General features: G+C 44.1%; 2 protein-coding genes across 5 annotated transcripts in view; one reads left to right on the plus strand and one right to left on the minus strand.

Annotated features, from left to right (window-relative positions):
• Positions 1–11,730, minus strand: part of LOC147011221 (uncharacterized) — a 36,264-nt gene extending 24,534 nt beyond the window's left edge. For all 3 annotated transcript variants that reach the window (XM_085859390.1, XM_085859389.1, XM_085859391.1), the window contains exon 1: positions 11,601–11,730. The gene's annotated coding sequence lies outside the window, so the exon portion shown is untranslated. The remainder of the gene's footprint in view (positions 1–11,600) is intronic.
• Positions 11,659–15,115, plus strand: part of VPS37B (VPS37B subunit of ESCRT-I) — a 47,453-nt gene continuing 43,996 nt past the window's right edge. The window contains exons 1-2 of one of the 2 annotated variants that reach the window (XM_085859393.1): positions 11,705–11,854; positions 12,049–12,151. In XM_085859393.1, the coding sequence (XP_085715519.1) occupies positions 11,850–11,854; positions 12,049–12,151 (108 nt within the window). In that variant the 5' untranslated portion in view covers positions 11,705–11,849. Of the gene's footprint in view, positions 11,855–12,048; positions 12,152–15,115 lie in introns of both variants that reach the window. The other variant, XM_085859392.1, reaches the window with a different exon arrangement.

Below are 15,115 nucleotides of genomic sequence, written 5' to 3' on the forward strand. Positions count from 1 at the left end.
TCGGAATAAATAGCTGGCTGATTAATAGCCGATAAAACGTACATCTGGTCCGACGGGGCTTGGAGATATAAAACCGCTCGGCAATCGCAAACGGAACGAGATGCTTAAAAGCGGCTCGTTTTCGTGCAGGCTCCGTTGAGGTGTAAATCCCCAGCATTTCTGTCTGCGCGAATAATTAGGTACATTGACAATTCGGCGATCAACCCTGTAGCACGTGGACAGAAGAGTTGGCTGATTTATGGTGTGGTTAACAACACCCGTAGCTGGGTTTCGGCGTTGATCCGAAAAGCTGCGACTGGATTGCTCGTTCGGTGGGCGCGCACGGCCGCAATTTAGCTAAAGGCGGTCACCCGCATGCCGAACGGGTGAGAATTAACAATATATATATATATATATATATATATATATATATATATATATATATATATATGTATTAATGTAGAGCGGCCAGAGGGATTACCTTGACATACTACACGTAATGAGAGAGTGAGTACGGAACTTCTGCAACATCGACTTTTCGCAATGATTTTAAAGAATACAAGTCTGGAGACGGCGATGGTTCACGAGCAATGTACACGATTCGCCTTTTTTATTTTTTGACCTTCGAGGGGACGGCAAACTGGTGGGAATTGGGAAAAATGTAAATGATGAAAGTTGTAGTACTTGAAGAGCACTACTTGCATACCAACTTTCATTCGAAACAGTTTAAAACCCTCGGAGCTCGATGCCCAATTTATTGATTTTTTTGACATTTTCTAAGTTTGTGACATTGGGACGAAAATGCCAAATTGAGCTCCGTGGAGCTCAGGTGCCATTGGGCTAACCAAATACCGAAACCCCTGCCAGATTCGACAAACCCCCTCGGAGAAGATGTAACTTGAAACCGGCTACCCCCTAAAAACATGTTTTTTCGGCGTGGTTCCACCCATAATGGGCGCAGCACGCCCATTCTCAGGAAAATAGAACTAGATAATGATATAAACCTCCCACCAAAATTTTATCAGGATCGGATCAAAACCCACAGAGCTATGCTCGGGACAGACAGACAGACACACACACACACACACACACACACACACACACACACACACACACACACACACCAATAACGAATATAGTGGTCACTTACTGATTTGTGAACCAAAAAGCGATAAATTGCCTTATTTGTTCAATCCACCATTGCTTAACACTTGGTTCCTTAGGAAGACGATAAAAGCTGCAGGTATGACTCTCCGATTAAATAAAATAATATAATGACCGTTTTTACAGCCATTTTTCCCTGCTGTGCAGGGGTTTGGCTTTTTCTTGAGGCAATGTTTTATGGCCGGATGCCCTTCCTGACGCCAACCCTGGTCGCCTCTTACGCCACACAGGGATATGGTACACCCACGCTCCGTGTGAGCGCCCGCCGCGCCGAGGCGACGCGCGCGCGCGAAGGAACGATGCGATTGGTGATTACAATCTGGAATGAAACACTGCACCATCTTCACAAAGCTATGGCGGCCATATTCATTGAGTGCAAAACTAGGCCATGCGTTGTTATGCCATTGTGACATCATGCTTCAGAGCTCCGTTGTGGTTGTATTATTTTTGAAATCTGAGTTTAAAATGTTTTTGTTATGGTATGGGTGCATTACCCAAAAGACAATGTCCCTTACTTCTATTGGAATCGTCAAAATTGCTTAAGCCATTATTATGCTTGGCTGGATGACATTTATCAACAACTATCAGGGATACTTGGTATTGCTCAGTGCTATTCTAATCCTATTGGCATTTTGAAGAAATCCAATTTTGTTTTCTTTCTGTTTTCTTGTGGAGGCTTAAAACACCTCCCTGCACCTTCAAAGAAATGACATTGGGAATCATTTAATATTACCTTTCACAGAGCTACAAAGGCTTAGGGAATATAGAGCGATGAAAAAAACATTCCAATTTTTTTTCAACATTTTTTTGCCTAAAACACTCCCTGGCACTCACTGATGAACCTCTAAAAGTTTGAAGATACGTTTGGCCATCTCTGAGAAAAATTGCGACACAGACACATAAAGTCTCACGTGTAGTATAGATTGGGTGGATGAACAATTCGGCGATTTTGCGGTATCTCGATTTGGTACTGCTGATGTCCCAACGGCATCACCAAGGGATTATTCTGCCCTCTAACATGGTGTGAGCCTGTGTAACTAATGAGAAGTAATTCAAAGGTTCATGATGATGCGGCGGTTTATGCACCAGAGCCGAGCAACGCAAAGTTAGCGGAGTGTCGTCAGAATTGGACATCTTGGATGTACCCTCAACATTTTCCTAAGAATTTGCTTCACAAGGCTCATGATCCTTATTAACTTTTGTCAGCAGGTGGGGAGTACCTGTAGGACCCGGACAAGCAGTGGATATTGCATTTGTCTCGGTCATTGATTCTGTGATGAAAACTGGAGGATATGCCTGTGGAGAGGGCAGTGAAGTTGATGCGTCACCAACTGATGGACTTGTGTGTTCCCTATCATCCGAATCTCTAACAAACCGTTTGTGCAGCTAGTCCTGGTGTCTTCTCATGAAACCACCATGGTTCAGTTCCACAACAAAAGAAAAATGGCCTGTTTGTGAGACGATAACACCAGGTAATCATTGGTCACCTATATGGTATTTTTGTGCGAAGACCAGATCGCCAGTTGACAATGTACAATGAATTGTCCGTATGTCATGCTCCAGTTTCTGGTCCATCTGTTGCCCCTCCATACGAGCAGTGATGTCAAGGAGAAGTTGATCAAGTGGTGTTTTAAGTTGATGCCTGCTGAGTAAGTTTTCTGGACTGGACTAGTTTGACACTCAACAAACACACAAGCCAGTTTCATTGCGAGAGTACCACTCTTGATCTTGATCAGACATGACAATATTCACTGCCTTTTCTGCTAAATCGTTAGAGGCAGGATGATAAGGAGCAATTTTGATATGTTTAATACAATTTTATGTCATGAAGTTCTCAAACACAGCACTCGTGAAATTTGAAGCATTATCAGAGACCACAATGTCCATTAAGCCATGGGTGGCGAAGGTAGACATCAGTTTCTTATTGGTCAAAGTAGTGGTGGTGGTGGTGGAAATATGTACATCAAACCACTTTGAATATGCATCTATGATGACAAACAGCATTTTATTGCAATGCAAGGTACCAGCATAGTCGATGTGAATCCAACGCCATGGCTGACAGAGGTACTCCCAGGGATAGAGAGGTGTAGGTACAAGAGCTGGACAAGCATCTCGACATGCCTCACATGTCCACACCATGCTTTCAATGCTATGACCTAAGAGTGGCCAAAAAAGGTCGTTACAAGCGAGCATCTTCATCTTGACTATGCCTGGATGGGCATAACAAAGCATGTCAAGACCGGTGGACCTTAAAGCTGTGGGGATTTCCCCAAAGTAAGCATCTTTGCTGTCGGCGTAACTCAGTTCTTCATTTGAAGAATGGACATAATTCTTCCTCAACATAATTAGGCCACCCTACAACATAGACATCAGCACCTTATTCGGCACTGTGTCTGTTTTGGTGTGGGATGCGACTCTTTTTGAATCTACACAAGTATCGAACAGGAATTCCATAAGATGCATGTTTTCAGCTGGAATGGGAATGGGAATACAGGCTGACATGGATTGCTGCTCAGTCTTATTGAGGTATTTGAAAGATACAATTGGCGTGACGGATTGCCGCTCAGCGCATCGGCATGACACAATTGCAGTCCTGTCTCTTACTTGAAATGGGAATTACATGGCGACCTCTCATTCCAGGTGAGTTTAATTTTCTCCAGCCAATTTCTGCTGAGTAAATTTGGGCCATTGCCCTCAAGAACTAGCGAAGGTAGGACCCTGGTTTGTCCCCAGAAATGGACTTTGGCATTGAGTGAACCAAATACCGGTATTGCATGTCTAGTGTAAGTGTACAGCTGCGCATGTTCCTTTCCAATCTTTCAAACTGGAAATAGCTTGTGGAAGGTTGTCACAGACATGACACTAACTGACTAACGCGACAGTATCAACCTCAAATGTAATGTCATGTCCGCCCACTGTCATCACGACCTTATACGATGGTTGTATAGCCTGGTATTGGCTCAGTGATTAAGGTGGCTGGCTTAGGATCTTAGGGTCCTGAGTTTGAGCCAAGTTGGCTGCTGAAGTAACACCAGGTGGGGTTGACTCAGCCTGTCATTCTTCCGAGGTCGGTGAAATGAGTACAAGTGAACTAGTCGAGAAGCACAGCATTAGCGGCACAGCCGCACTGCCAAGAAATGAGAGCTACCTGGCAGCCAAGCTGCCATATGCAAGAACAGAACAGAACGATGGTCGTCGTGGTCCCACAATGAACATATCATAAATTGTGCGGTCAACATTGAGAGAAGGCCGTGGCTTACTGACAATGTTGACTGGCTGTGGTTGGTACTGGGCACACTGAACACCGCTTGATTTGCAAACCTTTGACCAATGGCCCATCTTTCCACACGAACAGCGCTCAGAATTTTTGTACAGACAGGTACGGCAGTCGAGCAGGTTGCTGCAAAGGCAAGAAGGCTTCCATTTCTTCACTTGGTTTGAAGAGGTGCGCTGCTGACCGGAATGCAATTTATGGTGGCTCATCTTACACATCGGTTTGTGCCGGGAGGAGAACTTGTAAATTTGCTCTGATATAGTAGCTCCTTTGCTGGTATTCAAGGTCACACTGTGTTCTAGATCCTGGACATTGTGTGTCGCAGATTCCATACCATTATAGATATTGAGTGTCTTGTTGAAAACGGTCCCTCAGCATCTCCCACAGTGTTGAGCCATAGTCACAGTAGTCAATGAGTCCACGAAGCTCAGGAATAAAACCAGAGATCAATTGACCTTACTTTCACATCCACATGTTGAACTTACAGCGTTACACAATATGTGATGGCTCAGTGTTGTAATGCTGCACTAAGAGTTTAATGGGTACTCAAACGTCTTCCCTGAACGTTTGGAGGATGCCACCAAACTGCGTATTAGTGAGTAAACCTTCACGCCAACCACACTTAGCAGAATGGCTCGACGTTTATCCTTATCATGAACATTATTTGCCTCAAAGTGTTGGCACAGACACTCCACGCGTACAGAACCCAATCGTGCGTTACATGGCAAAATTATTCAATTCTCCCATAGATGGTTATCGGAACACCGAAAACAAACGAGTATTACTGAAGAAATATTTTCATCCTTGTTGCCCAGAAAGAAATATTTTCATCCTTGTGTCACAGCAGCAAAAAGAATGGAGAGCATTGACGGCTTTTGTCGAATACCTGTATTATTTTAAAGATGACAAAGCACACAAAGGAAACAGGTAAGCTCAACACTCAAACGGCTTCTCATTCGGACACCTTTACTCAACTAGCGGGATCTGACGTCAGCACACGTCAGTGTATTTGAATTACATTTACATTGATACTGTTATGGATTTCAGAATCGGATACGACTCATGCACACAACATTCAGGTCCTCAGACAGTTATTTCTATCAATGAATGTCCAGAATAGACCCATCTCCTTGTCTGGTGGGATGCTAACTCTTTCATGCTTTGGAGAAGGGTATACAACAGATTCCCTTTCTTATGGGATGGCCTTTTCCTCTTTACGACACGTTCATGTACGCGAGAGATAGCTGTTAGCCCAACAGAGGCTCGATCTGCCCCTTTCCATCGGGACACATTGGCTTGGAGGTGGACGATATATTTACACTTTGGACTTACAGGACATTTGATTAAACACACTGCGGGCTTTTCTTGAATGGTTATTCTGACGGTCAAATACGGCTGTGGATCTCTTTTACCTCACCCACCTATGTTTCATTGATGTTCAACATCCACCTCTTTCACCGACGCTTGACGCCCCGTTTCAGCTCTATCGATGATGGCTGGCTCTTGTTCGCATCGGGCTGAACAAGGAAGGGATGATCACCAAATTGACGGTTGGAGGTCACGTGCAGCGATGTGCCAATAGGCAAGGTGGATTTGGCTGAAGTCTGCTTGAGGCTCCACCCACACTGGTCGCCTACAAAAATGGATGGGAGGACCGCTTTCCTGTCATTTGCTGATAGCTCCTGACCATTGCTGACAGCTCCTTACGGTTCCTGACAGTTGGTAACGGTCGTTGACAGTTCCTGATCATTGGTGACAGTTCCTGGCCATTGCTGACAGCTCCTTATGGTTCCTGACAGCTCCTTACAGCTGCCCGTTGGTTACGGCTCCTGATAGCTCCTGACGGTTGGTGACGGTTGGACCGTTCCTGCTGGTTCTGTTCGGAACCTGATTCTTGGCGTCCCTGGTGGTGATGACGTGATGTCGATTGGTGTTCGAGCATGAGTACAGGTGGGTGCACGGCGAGGCAGGACGTTAGCAGTGGACCAAGGCACGCTCACACATTTTGGGACATTTTAGTGGATGCACGATGACTTCTGCCTTAGGAAGCCGACACCTGATTTCTTTCCCCCCTGAATGATCTACTGGGTACCATTGTCTCGTGTTTAATTGTTAAGTAAGGCATAGTGATAAGTGTCTGCTCTTTGTCTATTTTTATATCAATGTCTGTTTATTTCTTTATTTGTTTGAAATTATTTTGATTGATTTGAATTAATCTCAACACCACAAATAAATATAAAGTTCTTCAGTTTATTTATTTTTCTTATTAATAAATTCCTTGTTGACATTTCAACCTGTCTGTGCTTGTCCTTTCCTTCCATTGATCCAGCATTGTCCGACCCTCAATAGACTGGGGGGTAGTTCCCAAACTAATTAACCTGTTATCGTCGGCGTGCACCAGCGGTAAATGCTCGGTCGCCCTACTTAAGATATAATCAAGATAAGATTGGTGCATCGCCGAGGGCACGCTCCCTGTTCAGGAAGCCACATGACCTCTAGTTAAATGGCAAAATTAGACGGTGGACACCAAAACTAATGGTTAACTGATTGGCGTTCGTGGTTGTAAAGCAACCCACCGTACCACGAAGTTCATTGTGAGTGGAGGTCCGGTTCTTCAGAGGAGGAATGAGGATTAACCCCCTCATAATACACTCGTACCAGTGGCCATAACAATACATTACATTCATACAATTATCAGAGCAGTGGGTCAGGCAGATTTTTTTTGTTGGGTAAGGGTTAGGGAGGCAGCTCCATGCTGAACAGCATGACATCTTTTACACCCCAAAACAGACTTCAGAATGAAGAATTATACGATATGATGAGATGTAAATATAACTTGGAGTCCACACAGATGCACACAATTCAGTGTTAATTTGCTAGGCAAAGCTGAATAACAAGATGGATGGCGCATTGCGGTCATGTGATCACATATCCTTCAATCATGATCATTTTTGGTGAAACCGAGTTAGCCAAACTCAATTATTCTAAGGCACTGGGTCAGCCCTCCCACAATCCCCCCAACCCACCACCCCGGTTTCTTCTCTCCCTCCCCTGGATCTTCACCTCTCCCTGAATGGCATTGGGACAGAAAGTCGCTTCGAAGACTGTTTAGTCGTTCTTAGGAGCGGAAATCGTGGCCGGGCCTGCTTTGCTTGCAAGGCTTTGAGATTGTGAAGCAAGTTCCCGGGATCGCCGCATATCGCTGGTCCTGATCCTTGCACTCTGGACTATGCTCTGGACCTTCTCGGAGTCTGTTTCCATTTGCAAATTCTTCAGAAAGAACATACTTCGTAGGAAGATGTCACCAGACCATAGCAAGTGCAGTCATCGGTTATTCCGCCATAAGTATCAAGCCAGTTGCATCACCCCACGTGTGCGCACATTGATACACAAATGAACATGGATGCAAGATATAAATACCTATTCCTTCCTCCCCTTTTCCATCAAATAAAAAACTCCCATTATCTAATGTTATCAATTATATGTCCAAATGACTCGATAAGCTTAAAGTTACTAACTTTATGCACCAAAACATCAAGCATACAAGCGAGGTATTCATGGTACACATGGGTGGGAAGCCAATATCTCAAAAAAACAAAGTTTTGAGAAATTTTATGAAAACTCCCACCCCCTTGAGGACACGTGCAGGGACCCTAAAAGTTGCGCAGGAAATCTGGTGGGGTTGGCCCCAAAACTGTGGGAGTAGTACTGTGTAAAATCAATGTGCACCTTTCATGATGATGAAGGGGATAACAAGGACGATGGTGATGGTGTTGGCTGGGGAGCGGGGATTGTCTCTTGTGTGCCATGATGAAGAAAATGGGTTCTTACAGAAAAATATCAAAAAGTTTCAAGTAAACATGGTGTGATGTTGACGGAAAAGTCTATAAACTGATACATACAATACAGCAACTGCAACTGCAGATCATGCCAAACCATGAACAAATAAATTCCACATTCCTGTGCCACCTTCAGTCGAACGCCAGGCATGGACAGCTGCTTCGTGAATGACTTGGGCAAAAAAAACGTACTGGAGCTGACCCCACGAGAAGGTGGGTAATGTTTCTGCATGTGGTCAATGGCGAAACTGCTAATGCCGAATCCGTGAATGAGTTTACATGTGGCGAGAGAGGCAGAGGGAGAGGGGAGGGGGAGAGGGAGATGGGAAGGGGAGAGAGGGAGTGGGATAGGGAGTGGAGGAGAGGAAGAAGGAGAGGGGAGAGGGAGAGAGGGGAGGGGGAGAGAGGGAGAGGGGGAGGGTAGAGGGAGAGGGGGGAGAGGGAGGGGGGAGGAGGAGAGGGTGAGGGAGAGGAAGAGGGAGAAAGACAAAAGATTTGTTTGGGTGGAAACAAAATCATGATTGTACTGTATTGAGAGATTTATGAAACCTCCCACCCACATTGGGATACCTGCCGGGACCCGAAAAGGTCCCACAGCAAGTTTGGTGGGGCCAGCCCAAAACCTGAGGGAGTAGTTCGGAGATGGATGGACAGACAAACAGACAGTTCTGCTTTATTGCACAGATCATGGATTTTCTCTTGTCTTGAAATTGTCACACAAAGTCTTTCAATTGCTCTGGCTTCTTGATCTGAGCTGCGCATGGTAAAACCATCAAGTTAATCGGAGCTGCGTGTGGTAATACCATCAAGTTAATTGGAGCTGCGCGTGGTAAAACCATCAAGTTAATCGGGGTTGCGCGTGGTAAAACCATCAAGTTAATCGGGGCTGCACGTGGTAAAACCATCAAGTTAATCGGAGCTGCGCATGGTAAAACCATCAAGTTAATCGGAGCTGCGTGTGGTAAAACCATCAAGTTTGTCCAAGCTGCGCGTGGTAAAACCATGAAGTTTATCCGAGCTGCACGTAGTAAAACCATCAAATTTAACCGAGCTGTGCGTGCTAAAACCATTAAGTTTATCCGAGCTGCGCATGGTAAAACCATCAAGTTTATACGAGCTGCGCATGGTAAAACCATCAAGTTTATCCGAACTGCGCGCGGTAAAACTATCAAGTTTATCCGAGCTGCGCATGGTAAAACCATCAAGTTTAACCGAGCTGCGCGAATGTGATTTTTTATCACGGTAGAATGTGATTTTTTTATCACGGTAGAATGTGATTTTTATATCATGGTAGAATGTGATTTTTTTATCACGGTAGAATGTGATTTTTTTATCACGGAAGAATGTGATTTTTTTATCACGGTAGAATGTGATTTTTTTATCACGGTAGAATGTGATTTTTTTATCACGGCAGAATGTGATTTTTTAACACGGTAAATGTGATTTTTTTTAACACGGTAGAATGTGATTTTTTTATCACGGTAGAATGTGATTTTTTTATCACGGTAGAATGTGATTTTTTTATCACGGCAAATGTGATTTTTTTATCACGGTAGAATGTGATTTTTTTATCACGGTAGAATGTGATTTTTTTATCACGGCAAATGATTTTTTTATCACGGTAGAATGTGATTTTTTTATCACGGTAGAATGTGATTTTTTTATCACGGAAGAATGTGATTTTTTTATCACGGCAGAATGTGATTTTTTTAACACGGTAGAATGTGCTTTTTTAACACGGTAGAATGTGATTTTTATACCACGGTAGAATGTGATTTTTTTATCAAGGTGGAATGTGATTTTTTTATCAAGTTGGAATATGATTTTTATACCACGGTAGAATGTGATTTTTTTATCAAGGTGGAATGTGATTTTTTTATCAAGGTGGAATGTGATTTTTTTATCACGGAAGAATGTGCTTTTTTAACACGGTCGAATGCGATTTTTTATCACGGTAGAATGTGATTTTTTAACACGGTAGAATGTGATTTTTTTATCACGGTAGAATGTGATTTTTTTATCACGGTAGAATGCGATTTTTTATCACGGTAGAATGTGATTTTTTTATCACGGTAGAATGCGATTTTTTATCACGGTAGAATGTGATTTTTTAACACGGTAGAATGTGATTTTTTATCACGGTAGAATGCGATTTTTTTATCACGGTAGAATGTGATTTTTTTATCACGGTAGAATGCGATTTTATATCACGGTAGAATGTGATTTTTTATCACGGTAGAATGTGATTTTTTTATCACGGTAGAATGTGATTTTTTTATCACGGTAGAATGTGATATCACGGTAGAATGTGATTTTTTAATCACGGTAGAATGCGATTTTTTTATCACGGTAGAATGTGATTTTTAACACGGTAGAATGTGATTTTTTATCACGGTAGAATGTGATATCACGGTAGAATGTGATTTTTTTATCACGGTAGAATGTGATTTTTTAACACGGTAGAATGTGATTTTTTAACACGGTAGAATGTGATTTTTTATCACGGTAGAATGTGATATCACGGTAGAATGTGATATCACGGTAGAATGTGATTTTTTTATCACGGTAGAATGTGATTTTTATATCACGGTAGAACGTGATATCACGGTAGAATGTGATTTTTTATCACGGTAGAATGTGATTTTTTATCACGGTAGAATGCGATTTTTATATCACGGTAGAATGTGATTTTTTTATCACGGTAGAATGTGATTTTTTTATCACGGTAGAATGTGATTTTTTTATCACGGTAGAATGTGCGTTTTTCATTTATCACTCCTCATTTTAGGGATTAAAATGTTTGACGTCATGTTAAAACGACATGACGGTTGATGAGATCTCGTGATGACGTCACGGCCGGTTTCCAGGGCTCTGGTACCTCAACATTTTATACGTTTACAACTTAACGACTGCACTGCACACGCATGAAGAAGTAGCGATTGTTTTATCGTAACCATTTGTTCCGTTGCAAGGAACTTTTGACACAGGAGGCTCATTCGGCCCATCAAAGCGCCGCTGTTATTACTAACCTACGGTTGTTTTTCCGTGATGTGTCCTTTTAAATGATAAGCGGCAAGTAGTTGCACTGACTCATTCATTTTACATCGGGAAGCAGCCCATCCCGTTTTTCAAAGTCTTTGGCATGACGGAGGATTCAATGGCTCCGAGCGCCTCCCATCCACCGAGCGGACGTTCCCGCCATTACACCACCAGGTGTGGGAAGGCCGCTCCTTCAATCGCTTCCCTTGATATTTCCGAGTCTCGTGCACACTTTCATCGCTAATGAAGAACAAATGGCCCGTTATGTTTGGAATGTAATTTCCCAATTGACGTAATTAAATTACCTCACGAAGACGCGTCATCAATCTTGAAGAGACGAGCGTTGACGGCCTCTCCCGCGCGCGCGTTCTCTACGGCATGACGTAACCGGAAGCGTCACGGCAGCTCGAGCGGAGCGATGGCGACGTCCTCGCTAGTTCAGTGCTGGCAGCTTCCTGAGGCGTTATTAAGAAAGTTGAGCGGTTTGAGCATACAAGAACTAAAGGAGTTACTGGAAAACGAGTCTAAGCTGGACCAGATGATCTTGGAAACGGATGAGGTAAAGCAACCTTGTAATTGTTTGACTTGCGGCAAGGCCTCTGGTGAAGGGGACTCTGTATTGTTAACACCGTTGTGTAATGATAATGATTTTAATTTTGTTAACAACACCCCGATTGAATTGGGGGTTTGTCCGGTCACTGTACGAGTCGAGTGTGACGGTGGATAACGACCTGGACCGCCCGGTGCTCGCAGGACGTCGACGTGTGCCGTGGCTCCTGAGGAGGCGTCATCGTCGCTCTCTTGTGCTTCGGTGTACAGTTTGCTCGATTCGATGGTTCAAACGAATTATATCAAGGTTAGTTCGTGATGGTATCTCAGAAAACACCTGCCATGCTCGACTGTGCAGCCGTGGATTAAAACGTGCAAGTCTACCTCTTCTCACCTCTCGTAGAGGAGGTTGGAGTTCCTCAAAGTCAAGGCGGTGTTTTGGGCCCAGCCATGGTCTTCGTTTCTATAAATGCTCTCTCGGATTCTCTGGGGAAAAAAAAAACAACTCTTCCATCCAAGAGAATCAAACGAAGTGGCACAGCAAACGAGCATGGTGATTGTGGATTATCTTTAACACCTCGTTTGAGTCTTGACAGGTTCCAGAGGATTGGAGAGCGGCAACTGTAACTCTGTTATTTGAAAGGTTCCGGAGAGGAGTCTGAGAATTATGGAGCGGTTGATATAACTTCGGTTGTGGAGAAGATGTTAATTGGGGGATCGGATGAGGAACCACTAAAGGAAGATCGGGGTTAACAAATTGGAGTTCGAGGAAGCATTTTCTGATTGGTTGGACGAGCGAAGTGCTGTGGATGGAGTTCATAAAAATGTTCTGAGGTCATTTAATAACATGCCACCCATGTAAGGTTGTGCACTAAGGTGAGGGCTTGTGGAGTGGCTGATCAGGTAACCAACTACCTGGGTTGCAGTGATAGGAAGTAATGAGTAGCTGTGAGTGAGAGGATGTCTTGCTGGGAGGATGTAAGTAGTGGGGTTCCTCTGGGATCGGTTCTCGAACCATTAGTCTTCATTATTTACATCAACTATTTGGAGAATGGGGTAAAGAGTAAGTTTTCCAAATTTGCAGATGATACAAAGCTTGGAGGTGAGGTTGATAGCAGAGGGGGTGGTGATCAGATAAAAGAGAGTATTGATACTTGTATAGATTGGGTAAAATATTGGCAGATGTAATTTAACCTGAGCAAGTGTAAGGTGTTGGGGATGGGAAAGAACAATGAAAATAGAGATTATAGGATGTAACGGGTAATTTTGGAGCGTGTCACACAGGAGAAGGATCTGGGGGTGGTAATAGATATGGGAGGTAAGCAGGCAGCTATAGGGAATAGTGAGGCAACTTAGCTAAATATAGCATAACAATTGTGCATTTTGTGAGGAAAGCACCAAATTTGGCACACGAGTCGACTAACATATTATGAACAGATTTGGATATTGGGCCATCTCAAATTCAGCCGCTGATGGCTGTGGCAGCCATTTTCCACTGCCATCAAACATTTTGAGATGGCCCAATATCCTTATCTGTTCATAATATTGTTACGTTTGAGGGGGGGTATGCATTCAAAGGGTAATTAGGATGTTTAATTAGGTATGCCATGCTGTTCGAGTGTACCAGGATTTCGATGTAACAAGTAGCAATTCAGTGGTGATAAGTTGTCTAGTAAATGTCCATTTCTTCAAGGGGGAAATGATAATTGTCACATAATTAGATAGGGACATGGGATAGGGTAAGTGTGTCTGCGTAAACCCCTTTTAGTAGTCCCTGGAGGCTTGCCGTGACGTCACAGGACAGTGCTGCGGATGGCTCCGCCCCGTGATCACGATTGGCGGAAGGCGATGGCACAGGGCCATTAAAACGGCTCGATTGGAAGTGACAAGGATGGGAGGATAAAAAGGCTCTGTTCAGAGAAAAGGTGAAGAGGAAGAAGATCGGGACATAAAAACTGTTCTGGTGGAGGCTGTTGTGCTGGGAGCGTGCTGTGTTGTTGCGCTGATTCGGCCCTGGTTTCATCGTGTCTCGAGGCCTTCCTGTGCCTCGTGCCTCACCTTGGTTGGCTCTGGGGTTCTGCTGGCTCTGAGTACGGGGTCGAACGGCGGGCGGACCTGCCTCCCTCTCCTGCTCGCAACTTGGCGCCAGAACTGGTTCCCTGGCGGCTGTGAGCGGACTTGGACCGACACCAGGAGGTCGACAGTACCACGGTGTCTCCTGCCCCTGACGAGCGCAACGCCAGCTCGTCCGGCGCCAATCCAGGGACTGTTGCGTCCACACCACGGGCCAGGCCTGACCACCAGGACCAGCTACGTTGTGTGTGTGTGTTTGTGTGTGTTTGTGTGTGTTTGTGTGTGTTTGTGTGTGTTTGTGTGTGTTTGTGTGTGTTTGTGTGTGTTTGTGTGTGTTTGTGTGTGTTTGTGTGTGTTTGTGTGTTTGTACCTGGCGCCTTAGAGGGTTTGAGATTTGTATATTCATTGGAATTGTCTGTGTTTTCCCCACGCCCGAACCCACACCACCGTCCCGTCGAATCGCCCCGGATCCCTCCTCTTGCCGAGTCTTGTTATTTCTGGTTAGAGAAATAAACGTTATCAACTCAGTGAAAAGCGACTCGTGCCACCTTCCTCGTCCCGTTTGTGGTAGAGCGATTAGAGCCGCCATCTTTGGGTTATAAATAAATAAACCGCCTCCATCGTTTCGGCTCATTCTACGTTAGCGGGACTGTTCAAGTCCCATGAACGTCACAATATGATAGGCTACGAGTGTGCCAAATTTGGTGCGTTCCTCACAAAATGCACAATTGTTATACTAAGTTGCCCTACTAGAAAGCAAATTGGGTTTTTGGTTGTATTCGGAGGGGGATCATTTATAAATCAAAAGAAGTGATCTTATCATTGCACAGGAATTTCGTGAGGGCCACATTTAGAATATTGTGTATAGATTTGGTCACCACAACTCAGGAAGGACATAGATGCCAAAGAGAGGGTTCAGCACAGGGCTACTAGATTGAGTCTGAGCCTAGCTAGACTCAGCTATGAGCAGCGGCTGAAGGAGACAGGGATTTATACACTATAAAGGAGGTGGTTACGAGGATATAGGATAGAGATGTTAAAGATAATGAAAGGTATAGATAAAATAAGTGCAGATGAATGATTCAACAGAGTAGACAGTGATAAGCCAGGGGCCATAGCTTGAGAGTAAATGAGGAGAGTAAGGATGGTATTAAGGCTGGGGACGTTCACTCGGTGAAAAAGTAGTGGCAGCATTAAC

Source organism: Eptatretus burgeri, chromosome 16, assembly GCF_056783735.1.
Source record: "Eptatretus burgeri isolate ZD-2024b chromosome 16, Ebu_testis_v1, whole genome shotgun sequence".
Taxonomy (NCBI): domain Eukaryota; kingdom Metazoa; phylum Chordata; class Myxini; order Myxiniformes; family Myxinidae; genus Eptatretus; species Eptatretus burgeri.